The sequence below is a fragment of the Hyperolius riggenbachi genome, chromosome 6 (genome assembly GCF_040937935.1).
Source record: "Hyperolius riggenbachi isolate aHypRig1 chromosome 6, aHypRig1.pri, whole genome shotgun sequence".
Classification (NCBI taxonomy): domain Eukaryota; kingdom Metazoa; phylum Chordata; class Amphibia; order Anura; family Hyperoliidae; genus Hyperolius; species Hyperolius riggenbachi.
In genome coordinates, this window is record NC_090651.1 from 50866554 (window position 1) to 50886701 (window position 20148).

At 47.9% G+C, this 20148-nt stretch overlaps 1 protein-coding gene across 16 annotated transcripts in view; it reads right to left on the minus strand.

Annotated features, from left to right (window-relative positions):
* Positions 1-20148, minus strand: part of LRRC7 (leucine rich repeat containing 7) — a 503433-nt gene that overhangs the window by 203972 nt on the left and 279313 nt on the right. For all 16 annotated transcript variants that reach the window (XR_011021947.1, XR_011021946.1, XM_068239239.1 and 13 more), the window contains one exon: positions 14879-14968. Coding sequence is in view for 14 of the 16 variants with exons in the window: in XM_068239239.1 (XP_068095340.1) it covers positions 14879-14968 (90 nt within the window). In the remaining 2 variants the exon portion in view is untranslated. The remainder of the gene's footprint in view (positions 1-14878; positions 14969-20148) is intronic.

Consider the following 20148-nt stretch of genomic DNA (forward strand, 5'->3'; position numbering starts at 1 on the left):
AGGCAGATCCCAGGATAAGCAGAAGTCGGCACCAGAGCGGGTAGTCATACAAGCAGGGTTCGGCAACAGAGCGGGTAGTCAGGCAGGCAGAGATCATCAACAAATCGGGAAGTCGTACAGGCCGGGTTCAGTAACAGAGTTGGTAATCAGGCAAGCCGAGGTCAGGATCCAAGAATCAGGCAACAGGCAGACACTAAGTCACGACACGGGAACACAACACTAGCTGCAATACTACAGCACTGAGCTGTTGCATTCTCCAGACTTAAATAGGCGTTTTGGCGCGCAGCGCACCACGCACAGCGCGCGCATGCGCAAAGACACGCGCGCGATGCACGCAACGCACAGCGCGCGCATGCGCAAACGCGATCGCGCACGCGCGCATGCGCAATCACACACGCGCGCACGCACACGCGCAGACGCATTGTCAGAACAAACATGCATAACAACCATCCCTGTGCACGCGCGAAACACAACGCCTACGTCAACGCCTTCCGGCGCCAACGCCTGCGCCGCGCAACGCAACGCACACTGGAAGGTACCGACAGGCCGCCCCGCCGAGACCCTCCAGGATGACCGCCAGCATCCGTACGTGCCGACCACCTCGCCTGGACAGGTAACTGACCGTGACAATGCCCCCCCCTAAGGGGCAGCCTCCGGATGCCCCCAGGGGCCGGCTTCTCAGGGAACTCCCTGTGGAATCTGTTGATTAATCGAGAGGCATGGATGTCGGCTGCCGATACCCATGAACTTTCTTCTATACCATAACCCTTCCATTTAATGAAGTACTGGATCTGATTGTACCTCCTCCTGGAGTCCAGGATTGTTTCCACCTCATATTCTTCTTCTCCCTCCACCAGGACTGGTGGTGGAGGAGTCGTTCTTCGGCCCGGGAAGGGATCTTGACCAGTGGGTTTCAGTAATGATACATGGAAGACCGGATGAATCTTCAGACTGTCCGGAAGATCCAATTCGTACGCCACTTGTCCTATCTTCCTTTTGATAGCAAATGGCCCAATTGATTTAGGACCCAGTTTCTTGGACGGACATGCCAATTTTAGATTTACTGTGGATAGCCAGACAGTATCCCCTTCTTTAAGATCAGGGTTACCTCTCCTGTGTAGATCAGCTTTCCTCTTGTAACTCTCCTGAGTCCGGGCCATAGTTTGTTGTAGTATTTGATTGTTATCCTGTAAATTTTTGATCAGGTTATCTGCAGCAGGAACTGAGGATTCCGGAAGAAGATTCGGCAGAAATGATGGATGAAAGCCATAGTTGGCGAAAAACGGGGTTTGTTGCGTACAGGCATGGATCGAGTTGTTGTAAGCGAATTCAGCTAATGGTAATAGCTGAACCCAATTGTCTTGAGAGGACGACAAGAAACATCTCAGGTACTGCTCCAAAGTTTGGTTGGTACGTTCAGTTTGGCCGTTGGACTGGGGATGATAAGCTGACGACAAGTTCAATTTGATATTTAGAGACTCACACAAGGCTTTCCAAAAGCGAGACGTAAACTGTGAGCCCCTGTCAGAGATGATATCGGCTGGGACTCCATGCAACCGTACGATTTCTCTTATAAACGTATTGGCTGTTGTCTGTGCTGAAGGTATGCCCTCCATAGGTAGAAAGTGAGCCATTTTAGACAATCGGTCCACCACTACAAAGATAGTACTACAATCTTCAGATCTTGGGAGCTCCACGATAAAATCCATTGAGATGGAGTGCCAAGGTCTAGGTGGGACTGGTAGTGGATTTAATAGCCCCCATGGTTTGAATTTTGACCCTTTAAACCGACAGCACGTGGGACAGGAGTTAACATACAACTTACAATCCTTTCTAAAGTTTGGCCACCAGAAGGAGCGATGCACCAGATCCTGGGTCTTGGTTACTCCAAAGTGCCCTGCCAGTCTGTGGTCATGACAAGTTTCAAGCACTACTGAACGAAACTCTTCTGGAACAAATAATTTATCATTCCACCACCACAGTCCCTCTTTTTTCTTCATTGATTCCTTGAACTTTTCCGGTGGTTCGGTTGAACCCTGGCGAAACTGGTCGACTATGGTTGGCTGAATCATCAGAAAATTCTGGTCGGACAAGATTGTATCATGTGTTCCTGCTCCTTCATCCTCAGGAAACATGCGGGACAAGGCATCTGGTTTAATATTCTTTTCTCCTGGTCTGTACGTGATGTGAAATATGAATCTTGAAAAGAAGAGTGCCCACCTGGCCTGTCTCGGGTTCAATCTTTTTGCGGTCTTTAGATATTCAAGGTTCCGGTGATCCGTGAAAATGAGTATGGGCTGGGATGCACCTTCCAGAAGGTATCTCCACTCCTCCAATGCTACTTTGATAGCCAGCAGTTCTCTGTCCCCCACATCATAGTTTCTTTCCGCATCCGAGAGCTTCCTTGAGTAGAATGCCACTGGGTGCAGTAATGCTTTTATTCCTTGTCTTTGAGATAGCACTGCCCCTACCGCTGAGTTGGATGCGTCTACTTCCAATACAAATGCCAATGCCGGGTCCGGATGTTTAAGAACAGGAGCAGATGTAAAATGTTGTTTCAATCTATCAAATGCCACCTGAGCCTCCTTATTCCAAGAAAAGTGTGTATTCTGGCGAGTGAGTTGGGTAATGGGAAGAATTATAGCGGAAAAGTTTCTTATGAAGCGTCGATAAAAATTGGCGAAGCCCACAAACCTCTGAACTGCCTTCCTGTTGGTGGGGGCTGGCCAATCCAAAATTGCCTGAACCTTCTGAGGATCCATTACAAACCCCTCATCTGATATAATTAGTCCCAGAAACTGTACTGATCTCTTCTCAAACTCGCATTTTTCAGCCTTGACAAAGAGTTGATGTTGCCTGAGACGAGCAAGTACCTGGCACACCTGATGACGATGGGTTTCCAGAGTTGACGAAAATACCAGGATGTCATCTAGATATACGATTATGAATTGGTCAATAAAGTCTTTCAGCACATCATTGATAAAATATTGGAATGTTGCTGGAGCGTTGCAGAGACCGAACGGCATTACCAGGTACTCGAAGTGTCCAAAACGAGATCTGAATGCGGTTTTCCATTCGTCCCCCGCTCTTATTCTCACCAGGTTGTACGCTCCTCTTAAGTCCAGTTTTGAAAAAATCTTTGCTTCACGGAGTTTTTGAAAAAGTTCTGGCACCAAGGGCAATGGATAACGGTTTTTGATGGTTACTTTATTTAATTCCCGATAGTCGATGCAGGGTCGAAGTGTCTTATCCTTCTTTTGCACGAAGAAAATCCCCGCACCAGCAGGAGAAATGGATGGGCGGATAAAACCTTTCCTCAGGTTCTCTTCAATATACTGTCTGAGAGTTTCTTGTTCAGGGTCAGAAAGCGGAAACATTCGCCCGAACGGAATCTTGGAGCCGGGAACTAGATCAATAGGGCAATCATAGGGACGATGAGGTGGTAGACAATCGGCTCCTTTTTTGTCGAATACGTCAAGATATTCGTGATACTGAGGAGGAACGGTGTTCCGAAGTGCCTCTGATGTGCAAAGCAGTGGACCAGTGGAAACAGGACTCATGGGTAAACAGCAGCTCCCACAGTAAACGGAATTGAAAGAAACCGCTCCTGTGGACCAGTTGATGAGTGGATTGTGTGCTTGAAGCCAAGGTAATCCTAAGATTACCGGAAACATTGGAGAAGTCAGCAGGTCGAATTTGATGAGTTCTTGATGTTTTTCAAAGATCAGGGCCATGGCAGGAATGGTTTCCATGGTAACTGGTCCAGAGCTGACAGTTGATCCATCAGCTAAGTGGATATGGAGGGGTTCTTTGCGGTTTTGTACCGGAATTTGGTGATTAGTGGCGAAATGAATGTCCATAAAGCAACTGCAGGCTCCGGAGTCGATGATGGCAGTGGTTCTAATGGTTCTTCCTGGGAACTGGAACGAGATAGGAATGATAAAATGATTAGTGGCTATTGCGGGGCCCCCGGTAGGTGGGTCTCTAGAAATGCGATCCTCACCTGCAGGTCGGACTGGACAAGTTCTGATCAGATGACCAGCGGCTCCACAGTAGAAACACAAATTTCCTTGTCTCCTTCTGTTTCTTTCTTCTGCTGATAATGATGGACGCATGACCCCAAGCTGCATGGGTTCACCTTGATCTCCTACTTCAGCAGGCACTGTGGCGGAGGAGACCGGAAAAGCAGGGACCCAGGATGCACGGGACGAGCTACCTGCATTTCTTTCCATCTGGCGTTCCCGAAAACGTCTGTCGATCTGGATTGCTAGTTCGATCAACTCCTCAAGGGTGGCGGGTATTCCAACCCGAGCAAGCTCATCTTTCAGGGACTCCGATAATCCAAGGCGGTACTGATGTTTAAGTGCTCCCTCATTCCAATCAGTATCAGCTGACCATCTGCGGAATTCTGACGTATATTCCTCTACGAGTCTTCGGCCCTGGCGAAGATTACGCAGTCCCATCTCAGCTGTTACTTGACGTTGTGGATCATCATATAAAGTAGCCATGTGAGTGAACAGGGTCTCCATGGATGCTAGAGCTGGATGTTTCTGCTCCATTAACCTGTGAGCCCAAGCTTGAGGTTCTCCCTGGAGTAGGGCAATAATAAATCCCACCTTTGTTTCTTCAAGAGAAAACGTACGTGGTTGCAAGGCGAAATATATTCGGCAGGCGTGCTGGAAGGCCCGGAACTTGGATCTGTCTCCTGAAAAGCGTTCCGGTGTGGGTACCCGGGGTTCGGGCGCTGCTGCGGAGGCTGCTGCAGGTGCAGGGTTGACGGGTGGAGCTGACTGAGATGCATCGGCAGGGGCAGATGGCAGATTGGAGGCAGGTACAACCGAGGACATAGTGTTGATTCGGCCTTCCAGGCGTTGATGTCCGGCTTGTAGCTCCTTAAGGGCTTCAGTTAAAGCAGACATCTGATTGCAAAGGGTGCTTAACACATTTGCTACCTCAGCGGTCTCCATTGTTGGCTGTAGTATTATGTCACGAGGTCCTAGTGACGGAGACCGTTGTGCTGAGTGTAGCGACCCTTGCAGCTCGACACCCGGTATTCCTGGAGTTGTGACAGGAGGACCAAGGTATACAAGAGGCAGGAGTGCTCGTTGGAACCGGAGATCAGGTAAGCAGGCTGGAACCACGGCACTCCTCACTGGCTGAGTCTGGTAGTGCAAGGACTCAGAGACCAGTGTAGTAAACAGCAAGGCAGATCCCAGGATAAGCAGAAGTCGGCACCAGAGCGGGTAGTCATACAAGCAGGGTTCGGCAACAGAGCGGGTAGTCAGGCAGGCAGAGATCATCAACAAAGCGGGAAGTCGTACAGGCCGGGTTCAGTAACAGAGTTGGTAATCAGGCAAGCCGAGGTCAGGATCCAAGAATCAGGCAACAGGCAGACACTAAGTCACGACACGGGAACACAACACTAGCTGCAATACTACAGCACTGAGCTGTTGCATTCTCCAGACTTAAATAGGCGTTTTGGCGCGCAGCGCACCACGCACAGCGCGCGCATGCGCAAAGACACGCGCGCGATGCACGCAACGCACAGCGCGCGCATGCGCAAACGCGATCGCGCACGCGCGCATGCGCAATCACACACGCGCGCACGCACACGCGCAGACGCATTGTCAGAACAAACATGCATAACAACCATCCCTGTGCACGCGCGAAACACAACGCCTACGTCAACGCCTTCCGGCGCCAACGCCTGCGCCGCGCAACGCAACGCACACTGGAAGGTACCGACAGGCCGCCCCGCCGAGACCCTCCAGGATGACCGCCAGCATCCGTACGTGCCGACCACCTCGCCTGGACAGGTAACTGACCGTGACAGATACCTCTATTTAGTTTGATATATATAGTGATTTAATAATAATAATAATCCGAACATTTGTATAGCACTTTTCTTCTTGGGACTCAAAGCGCTCAAGAGCTGCAGCACTCAAGAGGCTACCCTGCAGTGTTAGGGAGTCTAGCCTCGAACTCCTTACTGAATAGGTACTGACTTTAACCACTTAAAGCGGACCCAAACCAAACATTTTTTTAATTCAAAATATTTAGTTGCACTATTCTGACACATACAAAGATAAATAAACACTCATTCGAGCCTATGAGCATTTCAGTGCATGCTTTTCATCCTTCTCTTTTCATAACTAGGGTTATACTGGGGGCAGCCATTAGCAATTCCTCCATTGCCGGACACTAACTACTCCAGCATTTTGCCGGATTCTGTCCCGCAATTTGAAAGGAAGGGAGGGGTTTCTCCAATAAATGTAAAATATTTTATATTTGTCATCATGCAGCTGAAAAAAGGCTGCTATTTATTATTATAATTAATTTAGAAAATAGATTTTATTTTTGAAATCTTGTATTTTTAATTTGGGTCCACTTTAAGGACCGCAGTGTTAAAACCCCCTAAAGACCAGGCCATTTTTCAGTAAATAGGCCACTGAAGCTTTAAGGCCTTGCTGCAGGGCCGTACAACTCAGCACACACTTGATTCCTCCCCCCTCCCTTTTCTGCCCACCTACAGAGCTTTCTGTTGGTGGGGTCTGATCCCTGCCAGAATGTTTATTTTTTTAATAAATATTTATTGTATTATTTTCTAAATACATTTCCTTATTTATTTAAAAAATGTTTTCAAACACCCTCCCTACCCCAGCCAGCCAATAGCGGCGATCGGCTGTAATAGGCTTCAGCCTATGAGAGCCGATCACTCTCCTGTCCCAGGGGGACATCCGTGGCACACGGCTGTCCCCAGTACAGCGCTGCCTTAGAGCGCATCGCTGACGGTGTTAAAAGACAGTGGTTTTGCTGTCCAACAGTCTCCCAGAGGCTATCGACGATGGGTGACTGATGGCGGAGCTGCGTGCGCAATCTCCTGCACATCACGCCCCCAGGACTTTACGCCGATTGGCGTAGGTGGTCCTGGGGGAGCTACCGTGTTCACGCCCATCGGCGTGACGTGGTCTTAAAGAGGTTAACCAGTACACTATCCAGCCACTATTTTAGAATATAGAACATAAAAACAATACTCGCTGGGCGCCTCCCACAACCTCCCGTTATCCAGCAAGCTGGTGGCGTGAATGTAGGTCTCAGAAGCAGCAGAGCTTCATCAGGGTCATCTGCGGCCTCCCGTGGGCCACTGGCTGCCCCGAGGCGTATTACACGGCCCAGCGAAGAGAGCACGTCGTTATTACTCTGAATGAGATAAAGTAAAATTTGTGAATGTGGAAAATTAGAAAGTGACACAGCAATAAATCACGAGATAAAAATATCAGCCTTTTTCTAACGGGAACAGAGAGCCACGTTCCCCCTTCCTTGTGATTCATTTATCTTCCCCTAATTACATATTATAGGACTGATGGCTTTAGCCGTGCTTTCATGCCAAAGGACCAGTGAACCTTAAATGAAACATGAAAGATTTTGACCCTGAAATAAAAGAAGAAATATTTGACACTGTGATCAATTTAACAAAGACCGGAGCTATATTGAAATTGTAACATCTCTTTCACTACCCCGCCTGGGAATTTTATTTTCAGCTTATATACTTGCATATAAGCCTAATTTTTCTGCACAAAAAATGTACTGAAATGTTACCTCCTCGGCTTATATGCGAGTCAGTAGAGCAGAACGGATGAAGGAGCAGGTTTTGTTACTGGCAGAGGGGAGTAAGGATCGTGCACTAGTGATCCTGCTCTTGCCAGCTTGTTCCCTGCTGTGTCTGTGCCCTCCATCCCCTGCAACATGGTGTGCAGAGTGTGCTGCTGAAGACTACCTGTGTCCCCTGGCTTGTGGAGCAGAGTGTGCAAGCAATGTGTCAGAGGTGCAATGATCGGGGATTCTTCCTGTGTGGCAATCGTTGCGTCTCATATCTATGATGCCATCTAGTGGCGTTTTGAGTAGTGTTGGGCGAACAGTGTTCGCCACTGTTCGGGTTCTGCAGAACATCACCCTGTTCGGGTGATGTTCGAGTTCGGCCGAACACCTGGTGGTGTTCGGCCAAACTGTTCGGGGTTCGCCCGAACTGCTGAATGCCCGGCCGAACAGGGCCCCTATGGGGTCGCAGGCATAAGGGGGGAGCATGCCCCGATCGCGGGGGGGGGGGGGGGGATGACGCGTACCCTCGTATGCGTCATTACGCAGAGGACGTGAGGTTAGAGAAAGGGCGGAAGTACCACAAGGGTACTACCGCTGAACCGCCCGCTGCCCGGCCTCCCTCAACGCGTCACTCTCCGGACTCCTCCTCCTCCTCACTCACTTCACAATGCCAGGCCACCACCACCACCGGTACTATTTTACTTTCGCCAAACTTTTGTATGGGGAAGCGGGCAGAGGGGGGAGCGCTAGCGGAGGGGGTGGGGGGAATTTCCGCCCCCCCCGCGATCGGGGCATGCTCCCCCCTTATGCCTGCGACCCCATAGGGCCCCCAAAAGCGGGATGTTCGGGGAGTTCGGGGTTCGGCCCGAACATGCCGAACATCGCGGCCATGTTCGGCGAACGTTCCCGAACCCGAACATTTAGGTGTTCGCCCAACACTAGTTTTGAGACACAGCTGTATCATCCTGGGGCAAATCAATCACTTTTTTCTGATTTCTGAGGGAAAAGTAGGTACCTTGGCTTATACACGGGTCAGCTTATATGTGAGTATATACGGTAAACCTGAGCCAAATAAAAAAGTTTTTTTTTACCTAACTGGAGCTTCCTCCTGCCCCAACGTAGTGTGTTAGGTCCCTCTGCAGTGTATAGAGTTTATATGTACTCCCTGCGTTTGCATTGCTTTCCTCTGGACACTCCAGTCAGTGGCATAGCTAAGGAGCTTTGGGCCCCGATGTAAGTTTTACATTGGCCCCCCCCCCCCCCCCCAAGCACTCTATACATAACAATTGATATGGTGCACCAAAACCTGCCAATGGCAACTACAGTGTCAGAGGTGCAAGAGGGGGATGGGGAACAGTTTGTTAATGATTACCACTATTCAAAGTATCTATAGAAGTGATTATTATGAACACAGGACCAATAGAGAGCTAATAATGTAGTTGTGGGAGGGCCCTGATGCGGTTGCTACCTCTGCACCCCCTATTGCTACGCCCCTGACTCCAGTTTTTGGCTTTCCCCCCAATTGGCCCTAGACTGCGATGGACATGTGACTATGGTAGGGATTAGATTGTGAGTCCCTCTGAGAGACAGTTAGTGACAAGACGTTATACTCTGAACAGCGCTGCGGAAGATGTCAGCACTATATAAATGCTAAATAATAATAAATGGAAAAGTAGCCTTTCCATTTTGCTCTTTACTCATAGTTAAAACCCTCAAAAATTTACCGTATATTTCTGAATAAAAATTCTTCTTCTTATTATTTAGTACTTATATAGCGCCGACATGTTACGCAGCTGTACAGAGTATATATTGTCTTGTTACTTAACTGTTACTCAGAGGAGCTCACAATCTAATCCCTACCATAATCATATGCCTATGTATGTATCATAGTGTAGGGCAAATTTAGGGTGAAGCCAATTAACTTATCTGTATGTTTTTGGGATGTGAGAAGAAACTAGAGTGCAGGGAGGAAACCCACATAGAAACGAGGAAAACATACAAACTCCTTGCAGATGTTGACCTGGTTGGGATGCAAACCAGGGACCCAGCACTGCAAGGTGAGAGCGCTAACCACTATGTCACTGGGCTGTCCTGAGTATTCTCTTCTCGATGTAAAGAAAATAACCTGAACTTGGAAAACAGCCCTGCAGGTTTATTGCAATGTCACTTGAAAGGATAAGCGTAATTATGATATAGATATGCTAAATCAATCCCCGATCAACAATGCAATTATAATGCAATACTAATTTGCATGACGGCCTATTAAAGGACAACCGAAGTGAGAAGAATATGGAGGCTGCAATATTTATTTCCTTTTAAACAATACCAGCTGCCTGGCAGCCCTGCTGATGTATTTGGCTGCAGTATTGCCTGAATAACACCAGAAACAAGCATGCAGCTAATCTTGTCAGATCTGACAATAATATTTTCTAAAGAACAGCAAAAAATGGCAGCGCTCCTGATCAGGCTGCAACTGAAATAAAACCAACAGAGGCGTGCACCACTCCCTAGGGACTTAAATACAAACCTTGAATACAAATCAGAAGCAAACTATACACTAAACCCTAATCTAGATAAATTGAATGCAAACTGATGCAAAGAGACTGACAATAATATGTCACAAACTCTTAATCTGCTGCATGCTTGTTGAGAGTCTATGGCCCCGTTTACACTTAATCAGTTGGTAGGCATTTTTTTCTTCTCCAATGCACTGTGAAAAAGATTTCAGTTAAAATGCGTTAAAGAGAAACTCCGACCAAGAATTGAACTTTATCCCAATCAGTAGCTGATACCCCCTTTTACATGATAAATCTATTCCTTTTCACAAACAGACCATCAGGGGGCACTGTATGACTGATATTGTGGAGAAACTCTGAGTACCGTTTTACTCCTGGCAGTTTCCTGTCTGTGAACCTTGTTGCATTGTGGGAAATAGCTGTTTACAGCTTTTTCCAACTGCCAAAAAAGCATGCAGCAGCTACATCACCTGCCAACAGTAAAAATGTCACCATGTAATAAATGTCAGAAAGTAAATCAGGGATTTCAAAGATTTTACAATGGGCAAACACTGACTAAATCCTTTATACATAATTATTGTAAAAATTAAGCACTTTTTTATTACATTATTTTCACTGGAGTTCCTCTTTAAAGGGAACTAGAGACGAAGCACCCTCATGTATTTTACCATATATATCAGTGGGAACATTAGAGAAAACACCTACCTTGCTTTCTGTTTCATTCTGCACTGCACAGCTTGTTTCTAATCAGCCCTGATAAAATCCCCGACTGAGCATTCAGTCTTGCTTTGCTCAGGAATATTTATAGCTCAGTCTGTGTTCTCTCATGTCTTTTCAAGCCCAAGCCTGCCTCCTGCTGGCTCTGCTCATGAATCATTATAGCTGAGTCATTGACTATCATTCATGAACAGGCTGTCGGTAAACAGAATCAGTGCGGGAAAACACCGCTGGCGGATTTTTAGACTTCTGGGTGGGCATTCATGAAGATGTATCCATGTGCGGAAGCAGTGCGGAGATTCCCCGAACTAAGCTGGCGGTAGGCAGGCGGTAGGCTTGCGGAGACACGGAAGCTGCCGAGTTGATACATTTCTCCGTGTTCCGCTCTGCTGCAGCTGCCTGGGAGGTCTATGTGTCTCCATTCACTTACATTGGTATCGCCACATCAGAGTGAGCGGTACTTCCCGACCTCACACCGCTTGCGGTGTTCTTTATGAATGAACATTTTGCTACATTTGTACCGATAATCACCGCACAAGGCGGTGATTTATCACTCTGCTCGGTAGTGTCATGTTTCCATGCGGAAAGAGGCTTTATGAATGCTGACTTTGCCGAGTGGTCGGTAAAGTCAGCTGTTTTAAGCATTTCCGCATGCAGAAATGCTTTATGAATGATAGCCATTATAGCAAAGCCAGACTGAATGCTTAGTCGGGGATTTTATCAGGTCTGATAAGAAACAAGCTGTGCAGTGCAGAATGAAACAGAAAGCATGGTAGGTGTTTTCTCTAATGTTCCCACTGTTCTATATGGTAAAATACATGATGGTGCTCTGTGTCTGGTTCACTTTAAGTGTGAAGGGTGCCATAGGAAAACATGGGACTTACTTTAAAAATCAGTTGACCTTTCAGTTATAACTGAGAGCAACTGATTAACTGTAAACAGGGCATATGGCTATTGGTCTATGGTGTAAGTATTAGAGGCAGAAGATCATCAAAACACTCCAGGCCATGCGAGTGCAATTGCGAGCGACGCGCCCGCACAGGTGCAGAAGATGCCGACCTGGCAAGATCTGCAATGCAGGGGATCCTGGGATACCAGAGCTGCAGCGAGGGACAGATCAGCTACCAGGGGCTGGAGGAAGCCCCAGGTAGGTAGATCTTGTTTTTGTTTTTTTTCCTCGAACCTGTCCTGGTACACATTTCTAATCTAACTATAATTGGCCAATCACTGACAAATTTTACCACCTCCAAACTTTTTGCAGTGTAGCATAGCAGTGGAGCTTCATACTGTAACTCATTCTGGTCCTCTTGACTCACCTAGTGGCTTGGCGAGGAAGTGAAGAGGACATGTCCCCTACAGGAATAATGAACAGCTGCTCTCTACCCCAGACCAGGACTATTACCCTTGCACACACCCTCCCCTCCCCCCGCCCAACAGCTGGGGTTGTGGGAGCTATTGTTAGCCCCTGCTCCATCTGAAGGGCCCCTAAGCAGCTCAGGGCCTTGTGCAGTTGACCATTTGCCCAGTTGAAGCCCAGCTCTGCTGCTAGTAAAGCACAAATCTTTTTTGGGGGAGCTAAATGATGGTGGTGATCTGTGGGTCATTAGAAAAGTGCTGTAATTTCTGCACTTTCATAAAAGTGCCGATAAGTGTTTCTCTCTCTGATCACAACTTCACATCCACAATTGCCAATTTATTTTTTTAAAGGGGCAATAACAGATTGCCAAAGGGCATTCACCACTTTCACAGTGGAGAATCAGTGTAGAACAGGGATTCAGACATGCTGCTTGCCAGTACACAGAGGATCACCACCATTAAAAGTGGCGATCCGTGTCCAAGTCAATGACCTCCATGGGTGGTGCAGCGAATAGCCACTTCAGCAGTGGAGTAGCTAAGGAGCTATGGGCCCCAGTGCGAGTTTTACACCCCCCAGCACTCTATACATAACAATTGATACGGCGCATCAAAACCTGCCAAGGACAACACAGTTTTAGAGGTGCCACAAGGGGATGGGGAACTGCTTGTTAATGATTATTATCATTCAAAGCATTTATAGAAGTGATAATTACCAGCACATGACCAAAAAAGAGCTAATACTGCAGTTGAGGGAGGGCCCTACGGGGCCCCTCTGGCCCAAGGGCCCCGATGCGGTCAGCAGATTTCAAAGCACAAATCAAAACAATTATCTGCAAAAAAAGATCATCCTTTCATAAACATGGCAGTCTTAAAGGGGAGATCTACAATCTACAGAGTGCAGGGAGATGGAGAGAAGCAGAGGTGCCCAATAAGAGCTGGGGAAGGGGCAATAGGAATGCCCCCAGTAGGCGTTTTGCAAGAGCGCCTCTCCTCCAACCGATGCTGTTTCCCGTTGAGATTGCCGGCAAGCTGCATGTCGGCAATATCATTAGGTGACAGCATGGTGCGTGCCGGGGAGGGGGGGAGGATGGGGACAGAGAGTGCCGCATAGGCGACACACTGGCGGCATGTCATGGACCAGGGTACATGCCTCTGTGCCAGGGGCGTTTTTACAGGGATTCCTGAGCTGCCATCAGGCTCTTTCCCCTGTCCGCGCCTCCTGCCGCTCCCCTGCATGCTATGAGAGACAACTAAGTCTCTCAGTACAGCCTCATGACCCAGGGGCCACGCAAGTGAAAGTGGGCCACTGCGGCCCACGGGAGCGGCGGGGAGCTTTACTTTAAGGCTGTGAAGGATATTTGTATGGGCGCCTATGGCGGCACCCAAACATCCCCGGCTCTCCGGATGCCCAAATTTCCTGCTTCCCTAAAGACCCTTTAGGTGGGCCACTTGAAATACTAATGCCCAGTTCACACTGGCGTTAAAAAAGTTCCGTTCCCGGATCGGAATGGAACAGATCCTAATGGATCCAATGTTAACCTTCACATCCGTCCGTTCAAACGGATCCGTTTTGCACAATCCGCTAAACTGAACGCAAGTTTCCTACAGCACCAATTTTTCCGGACCCCTAAGCCCAGTGGCACAGAAATGGAAGCTGAAGAGCTGCATTAGTGGCAATGAGAAAACGGAATGTTTCTTCGCACTATTGAAACAGACCGTTCTATATAAAAAAATACACTTTGGGGGTGGGAGGATGTGGGAAAATGGACCAGAAGCAGCGGAACGGAATCGGAGTGGAAACGGATCTGATCAACCGGTGAACAAATCCGTTTTCATGGATCCGTTTGACACTCCAACGCAAGTGGGAACCGGGCCTTATTTGTGCTTTCCCAAAAAAAAAAAATACTTTTTTTGTGAAAACTGATCATTTTGCTTATCCTCCCTTCTACAGATAGTCCCAGCTGTGCTGAGTACATCATCTATAACACCCGGTCATAGATGCATGGCAGTCCTACTGATCACAGGTGGAGTTCCACTACTCATTGAACAGGAGCAGACACCATGGGCCTGATTCACAAAGCGGTGCTAACAGTTAGCACCGTGGTGAAAAGCCCTTTATCACGCCTAAACTCTGTTTAGGCATGATAAGTTTAGGTGTGATAAGTTTAGGTGTGATAAGTTTAGGCATGATAAGTTTAGGTGTGATAAGTTTAGGCATGATAAGTTTAAGCACCAACTGCGTTAGCACCGCAGTGCACAGCTGATCAAAAGTTTTGCGCTAGCAAAGTCTGGTGCACTTCGCATAGAGTTTAATGGCGCTGCTTTGCGTGCGGGACTTTGCACGCTATCTACACTTATCTAAACTTAGCATGCCTAAACTTATCACACCTAAACTTATCACGCCTAAACTTATCACGCCTAAACTGGCTTTTCACCAGCGTGGTGCAATGGTTATCATGCCTAAAGTCTTTTAGGCGTGCTAACTGGGTTAGCACTGCTTTGTGAATCGAGCCCCATGTCTATAATTATAAAGACCTAAGACGCCGGGAACATGGAACCGCCCATAAAGGAAAGGAAGGAGAGATGGGACAATGAAGGAGAGTTATAAATAGACATGGCCCACAAGTGCAGAGTATCTATTAAATAATAAAGCCACAACGGCAATAATTTAAGTTTCACTTTTGGCTCACCTTCCAAAATTAGCTGGAAGAAACTCAAGAAAGGCATCATTAAGGTACAGCTGAGTGAGATTAAGGAGCTGCGTAAAGCCATCCGGTAGCCTGAAAAGAGAAGAAGAGACGCAGCAGTATAAATCACAGGGTGATATTCTCTTTCTCCATATTGTTCTTGTCAATAAAGCTGGTTTAACACAAAATTGAAACAAATACTGCTGTTGTTTAATTATGATGTTTTATAGGTTTCCACTGACCCAGGAAGCTGTGCTTGCAGATGAAAGATACTATTCGCAAACTGCTAGAGGGCAGCTCATTAATTAAAGGGAAATCTTACTTTGGTTATAAAAATGGACATAAACATAGATTGGAGATGGACAAGTCTTCTTGTAGTTTAATGTTATGATAAATGATGTTTATTTCGATTCCGCAGCCAGACAAGAAATTTCAACACTAGCAGTACGATCAAATCACATTCCTCTGAAACCATGGCAACGGCAGCCTGTCAAGAGTATAAACTGCCCATAAACACCCTCCTTGCAGTCTAAAGGGTACCTGAAGCAAAAAAGAGAAAGAAAATTGAATACTTACCTCAGTGGTGGGAAGCCTCTGGACAGCCTCCGGAAATGAAGCAGGTAATTTGGGCGCCTTCTAGCGCTAGAAGTTTGGGCGCCATCATAGGTGCTCCATTGAAATATCGGCATTGAAGGGTAATGTGGGTGCCTGTGGCGCCCTATAAATAGCCGGTGCTATGGTGGTGCCCGAGAAATAATGCTTTTTTTCCTTGTGGTTCGTGAGGGTGGCGATTGGAGGTGGGGGTTCAGGTTGGGAGGGAGGGGGGGGTTAGGCTTAGGCATCAGGTAGGTAGTTTGGGGGGGGGGGGGAGAGTTAGGATTATGCAGCAGGCAGGTAGTTTTGCGGGAGTGGGGGTTAGGCGTCAATTAGGTAGTTCGTCCGGGGGGTGGGTTAGGGTTAGGGCATCAGGGTTAGGTGTCAGGTAGGTCGTTTGAGTGTGGAGGTGGTGTTTAGGGCAAGGCGTAGGTAGTTTGTGGGGGGGGCTAGGGGTTGGCGTCAGGGGGGAGGGTTTCTAGTGAGAGTAGGGTTAGGTTTAGCCATAGTAAAATATCGGTTTTAAATACTGATATTTTACTATTTGGATTACTGGGTGCCCAAATTTTATGTGCCTTCCCGATACAGGCCTCTGGAAAGGCTTGTTGAATATGTTCATGTAACCACAATGTCCACATATGAGTGTAGCCGCACTGCGCAGGCGCAAGTACGGCCCATACCTGCACAGTAGCAGAGAGCTGCCCATGCATGCCTTTTCCTCCGTGCAGGGGCAGCTCCATGTTACTATGAAGGAGAGGGTCGTACCTGCATCTCTGTAATGTGGCTGCACTCATACGCAGGTGGAGGCGGTGAGGTAAAGAAGAGGGTGGGGTAAAGGTGGGTCAGGGAAAGATTATGCAGATGCTTCCCTCTACTTACCGGGTTTGCTTTAAAAATGTAACATCCGCAAGTATGGCGGCTGCGGACACGCAGAGTGTACCCGCAGCCGCCGTTGTTCCCTGTTCTCAGGCCGCTTCCGTTCCGCCGGCGTCTACATGCCGGGGACGGCACTGTCTCTTGCTCATAGGGTCACTGTCTCGCGCGCGCGGACACAGGACCTTTATGCTGGTAGAAGGCTCGTCAGCTGACCTGCCAGTCGGCTGACGTCAGAGGTGACTCACACCGCTCGGATTGGCTGATTAGGTGATGGGCGCGGCCGTGAGCTCTCCTCCGCTTCTTAAGCCTTCACTGGTCATTCGCAACCTGTCTGCTGTTGCGAATACGTTCGTGTAAGCGCTCAGACCTTAGACTAGTATCCAGTGTGCTTTGATCTGGGAGGAAACCAGGGATTTCACACAATGTTATATATATATTGTTGTTTACCTGTGTATGATTCTGGCTATACTCTGACCTTGCATTTGCTTATCGATTCTTTACTTCTGCCTATCTGACTCTGTTGCTGAACCTCTGCCTGATTACTCACTACTCTTCTGCCTTAAGATTCTGTACTGTATCTGCCTCTCAGTTGCCGGACCTTGCCTGTCTGACCTCTCTACTCACCAGTGGGCCTTGCCACTGGTGAGGTGCTCTTCGGATTGTACCCACCAGCTCCTCTGGTGCGGTTAAGTTAAAGCTACACTGTTACTGTGACTGATAGTACCTTGCCAGCTCCTCTGGTAAGGTCTAGCCAAACTATACAGTCACTTTTGCAGATAGTACCTTACCAGCTCCTCTGGTAAGGTCTAACCAAACTTTACTGTCACTCTTGCAGATAGTACCTTGCCAGTTCCTCTGGTAAGGTCTAGTTAAATCTATACTGCTACTTCAGTTTGACTCCACCAGTTCCTCTGGTGAGTTCAGGTCTTACTTCTCAGTCTGTTATGGATAGACCTTCCAGCTCATCTGGTAAGGTCTGTCTATCCTTTTGTACTGTTGCACCAAAACACTACACTACCGTGTCCAGTCATCTATCCTTGTATTATTGGTAATACTGCAGATCACCACATAATCAGGTATAGAGTCTGCATTATTGGTGATTCTGCAGATCACACAATAATGGTCGGGTTTATATGCATATTCAATTGATGTCACATTACGTATATACTTTTTCCGGATTCCGCCCCCTACCGCCGCACATTGATCCCTGCTTCCTTCAATGTGCTGAATGCCGCCCCTGGGACGGTCTAGAGACGTGCGCACAGCGTGGAGCGCACGCCTGGATTCCTTTCTGGCGGTGGCACGCACAGCACTGTCACCGAGCGTCAGCCAATGGCTGAGCACGGAAGACGTGCATTACGGAAGTGGGTGTGATCCAGCGGCGGTGTATTGGGAGGCGGACTTTCACGGAGCTCCTATGAATTTAAGGGTGAGTTTCTCACCATTCAGTATCTGCTATCTTTTCTTGGGGTTTGCTTGCTCCTGATGAGGCTGCTTTGTTTATAGCAGCGAAACATGTCGAGCTATAGGCCTCCCCCCTACATGGAGGCTTGATTTTGCTGTGCAGAGGATGGACTTCTATGTGCCCTTTTACGCTTTGGTGTGATCGCTTCAGACCATATGACCTGACTTCATTTCAAGATTCCAGGACGGGTAACATATGTCTGGCAATATCAATCGTCTGTACTGAGGTCATGAACTATGCTTAAGCGTTATAAGATGCTGGCTCAATAACAAACTTGCTTCTGCCCACTATGCTATCATGCTAATCTATTGCCGGCTCCAACATGCTGCACTAACTAATTTACATTGGCTTTTGGCTTGCTACTTTTGAAGATTCTGTGAGTGGGAATCATTTATGAACTGTCTAGTTTGGGAGCCTTGTGTTCAGCTTAGAAGAGTCATTAGCCTGCTGGGCAATAATGCTAATTCACTGCTGGCTTCAGGGCCGGCCCGCTCATGAGGCGGGGTGAAACTTTTGCCTCAGGCGGCAAATTTCCAGGGGCGGCATCCGCCCGTCCGTGCGGGGAGCCGGCCGCCGAGCTGGAGGGGTAGCTGGCAGGACGGGGGTATTGGGCCTAGCGGCGGGGAGGGGGGGTCGGACCCCCTTCCTCCCTCGCCTGGGTCCCCCGTCCTCCGCTCCCCTCCAGCCTTACATAGAAGCAGCCGCTATTTGTAAGAGGCACGTGCGCTCCACTGACGTCACTTCCTGCAACGCTGCAGGAAGTGATGTCAGTGGAGCGCACGCTGGGAGAAGGTGAGTCCTCCCCGCCCGTGCGTCTTACAAATAGCGGCTGCTTCTTCTATGTAAGGCTGGAGGGGAGCGCAGTTCGGGGGACCCAGGCGAGGGAGGGGGGGTACGACCCCCTCCCCGCCGCTAGGCCCAATATCCCCGTCCTGCCAGCTACCCCTCCAGCTCGGCGGCCCCCCAAAGCGCCCCCCCCCCCCCCCCACCAACGTCAGAAAATTTTGGGCCGGCCCTGGCTGGCTTCAACATGCTGCACTAAACTAATTTCCATTGGCTTCTGGCTGGCTACTTTTGAAGATTCTGCGAGTGGGAATCATTTATGAACTGCCTAGTTCGGGAGCCTTGTGTTCAGCTCAAAAAAGAGTCTTTAGCCTGCTGGGCTGTTTGAATTGCATCATCTAACATATGTATACCTGCCATCAGGTCCAGACACTATATTGAAGTAGGTCTCAACAAGTCTGTTAACACAGGCTTGTTTGGGCCATTTAGTCCTGTGGAGTCTGGGGACTGCAGCCCCTTGTTCCATTCATATTCTTCATGTTGCACAGCACTTTTCTTGCCTCCTTTTTTTAAAATGTTTATGGTATATGTTATTGTATGTGTATTTTGATGATTCAAATGCTTTTTACCATTACTATTTAGTGTTTGTAATAAAGTACTTATAATTTTTTCTACCTCACATGCACCCAAGAGTCAATCCTTTTTCTTGTGCATATATATACACACAATAATGAGACGTCTGAGTTGCTTCACCCAATCGTTACAAAAAACATCTCAAGTAAGAAGAAAATGGAGGCTGCCATATTTATTTCCTTTTAACACAATACCAGTTGCCTGGTAGCCCTGCTGATCTATTTGGCTGCAGCGATATCTGAATCACACCAGAAACAAGCATGCAGCCACTCTTGTCAGATCTGACAATTAATGCCAGAAACACCTGAACTGCTGCATGCTTGTTCAGGGTCTATGGCTAAAATTATTAGAGGCAAAGGATCAGCTGGACTGCCAGGCAACTGGTATTGCTTAAAAGTAAAAAAAAATAGGTCAGCCTCCATATCCCTCTTACTTCAGTTGTCCTTTAAGTAACTACGTAGCTGCATTTCTAAGTATTAAAATATACAGTATAAATTGCAGTGATTTCAGCTGACACAAAACTATCTTGCTTGCCTTATCTTATGGAGACAGACTTGGCAGTCAACTACTGTATAATACAGGTGATATGATTGAGCACCTGAACAGAGAATGGTAACAGGATGCGGCTACAGATAAAATTCTCTGACTGTGTGCAAAGAAAGTGTCGGGCACACTATTACCATTGCTTCCACTTTGTCTCTTTCTCCTTGTCTGCAACTGTTCCCTCCAGATCTCTTATCAGATGCCAGACCCTGCTGTGCGACCCCCAGAAGCTGGGCTGCACCCCAGCAGTGCTCTGTGTGCGGCCGTCACTTAGGGAAACACTGTACTATTGGTATATAATGCCCAAAGTAATTACGAGGTTCATTCCATGTCACCCTTCTAAACACGGCCACACATGTAATTAAGTAAGGAAACAAGG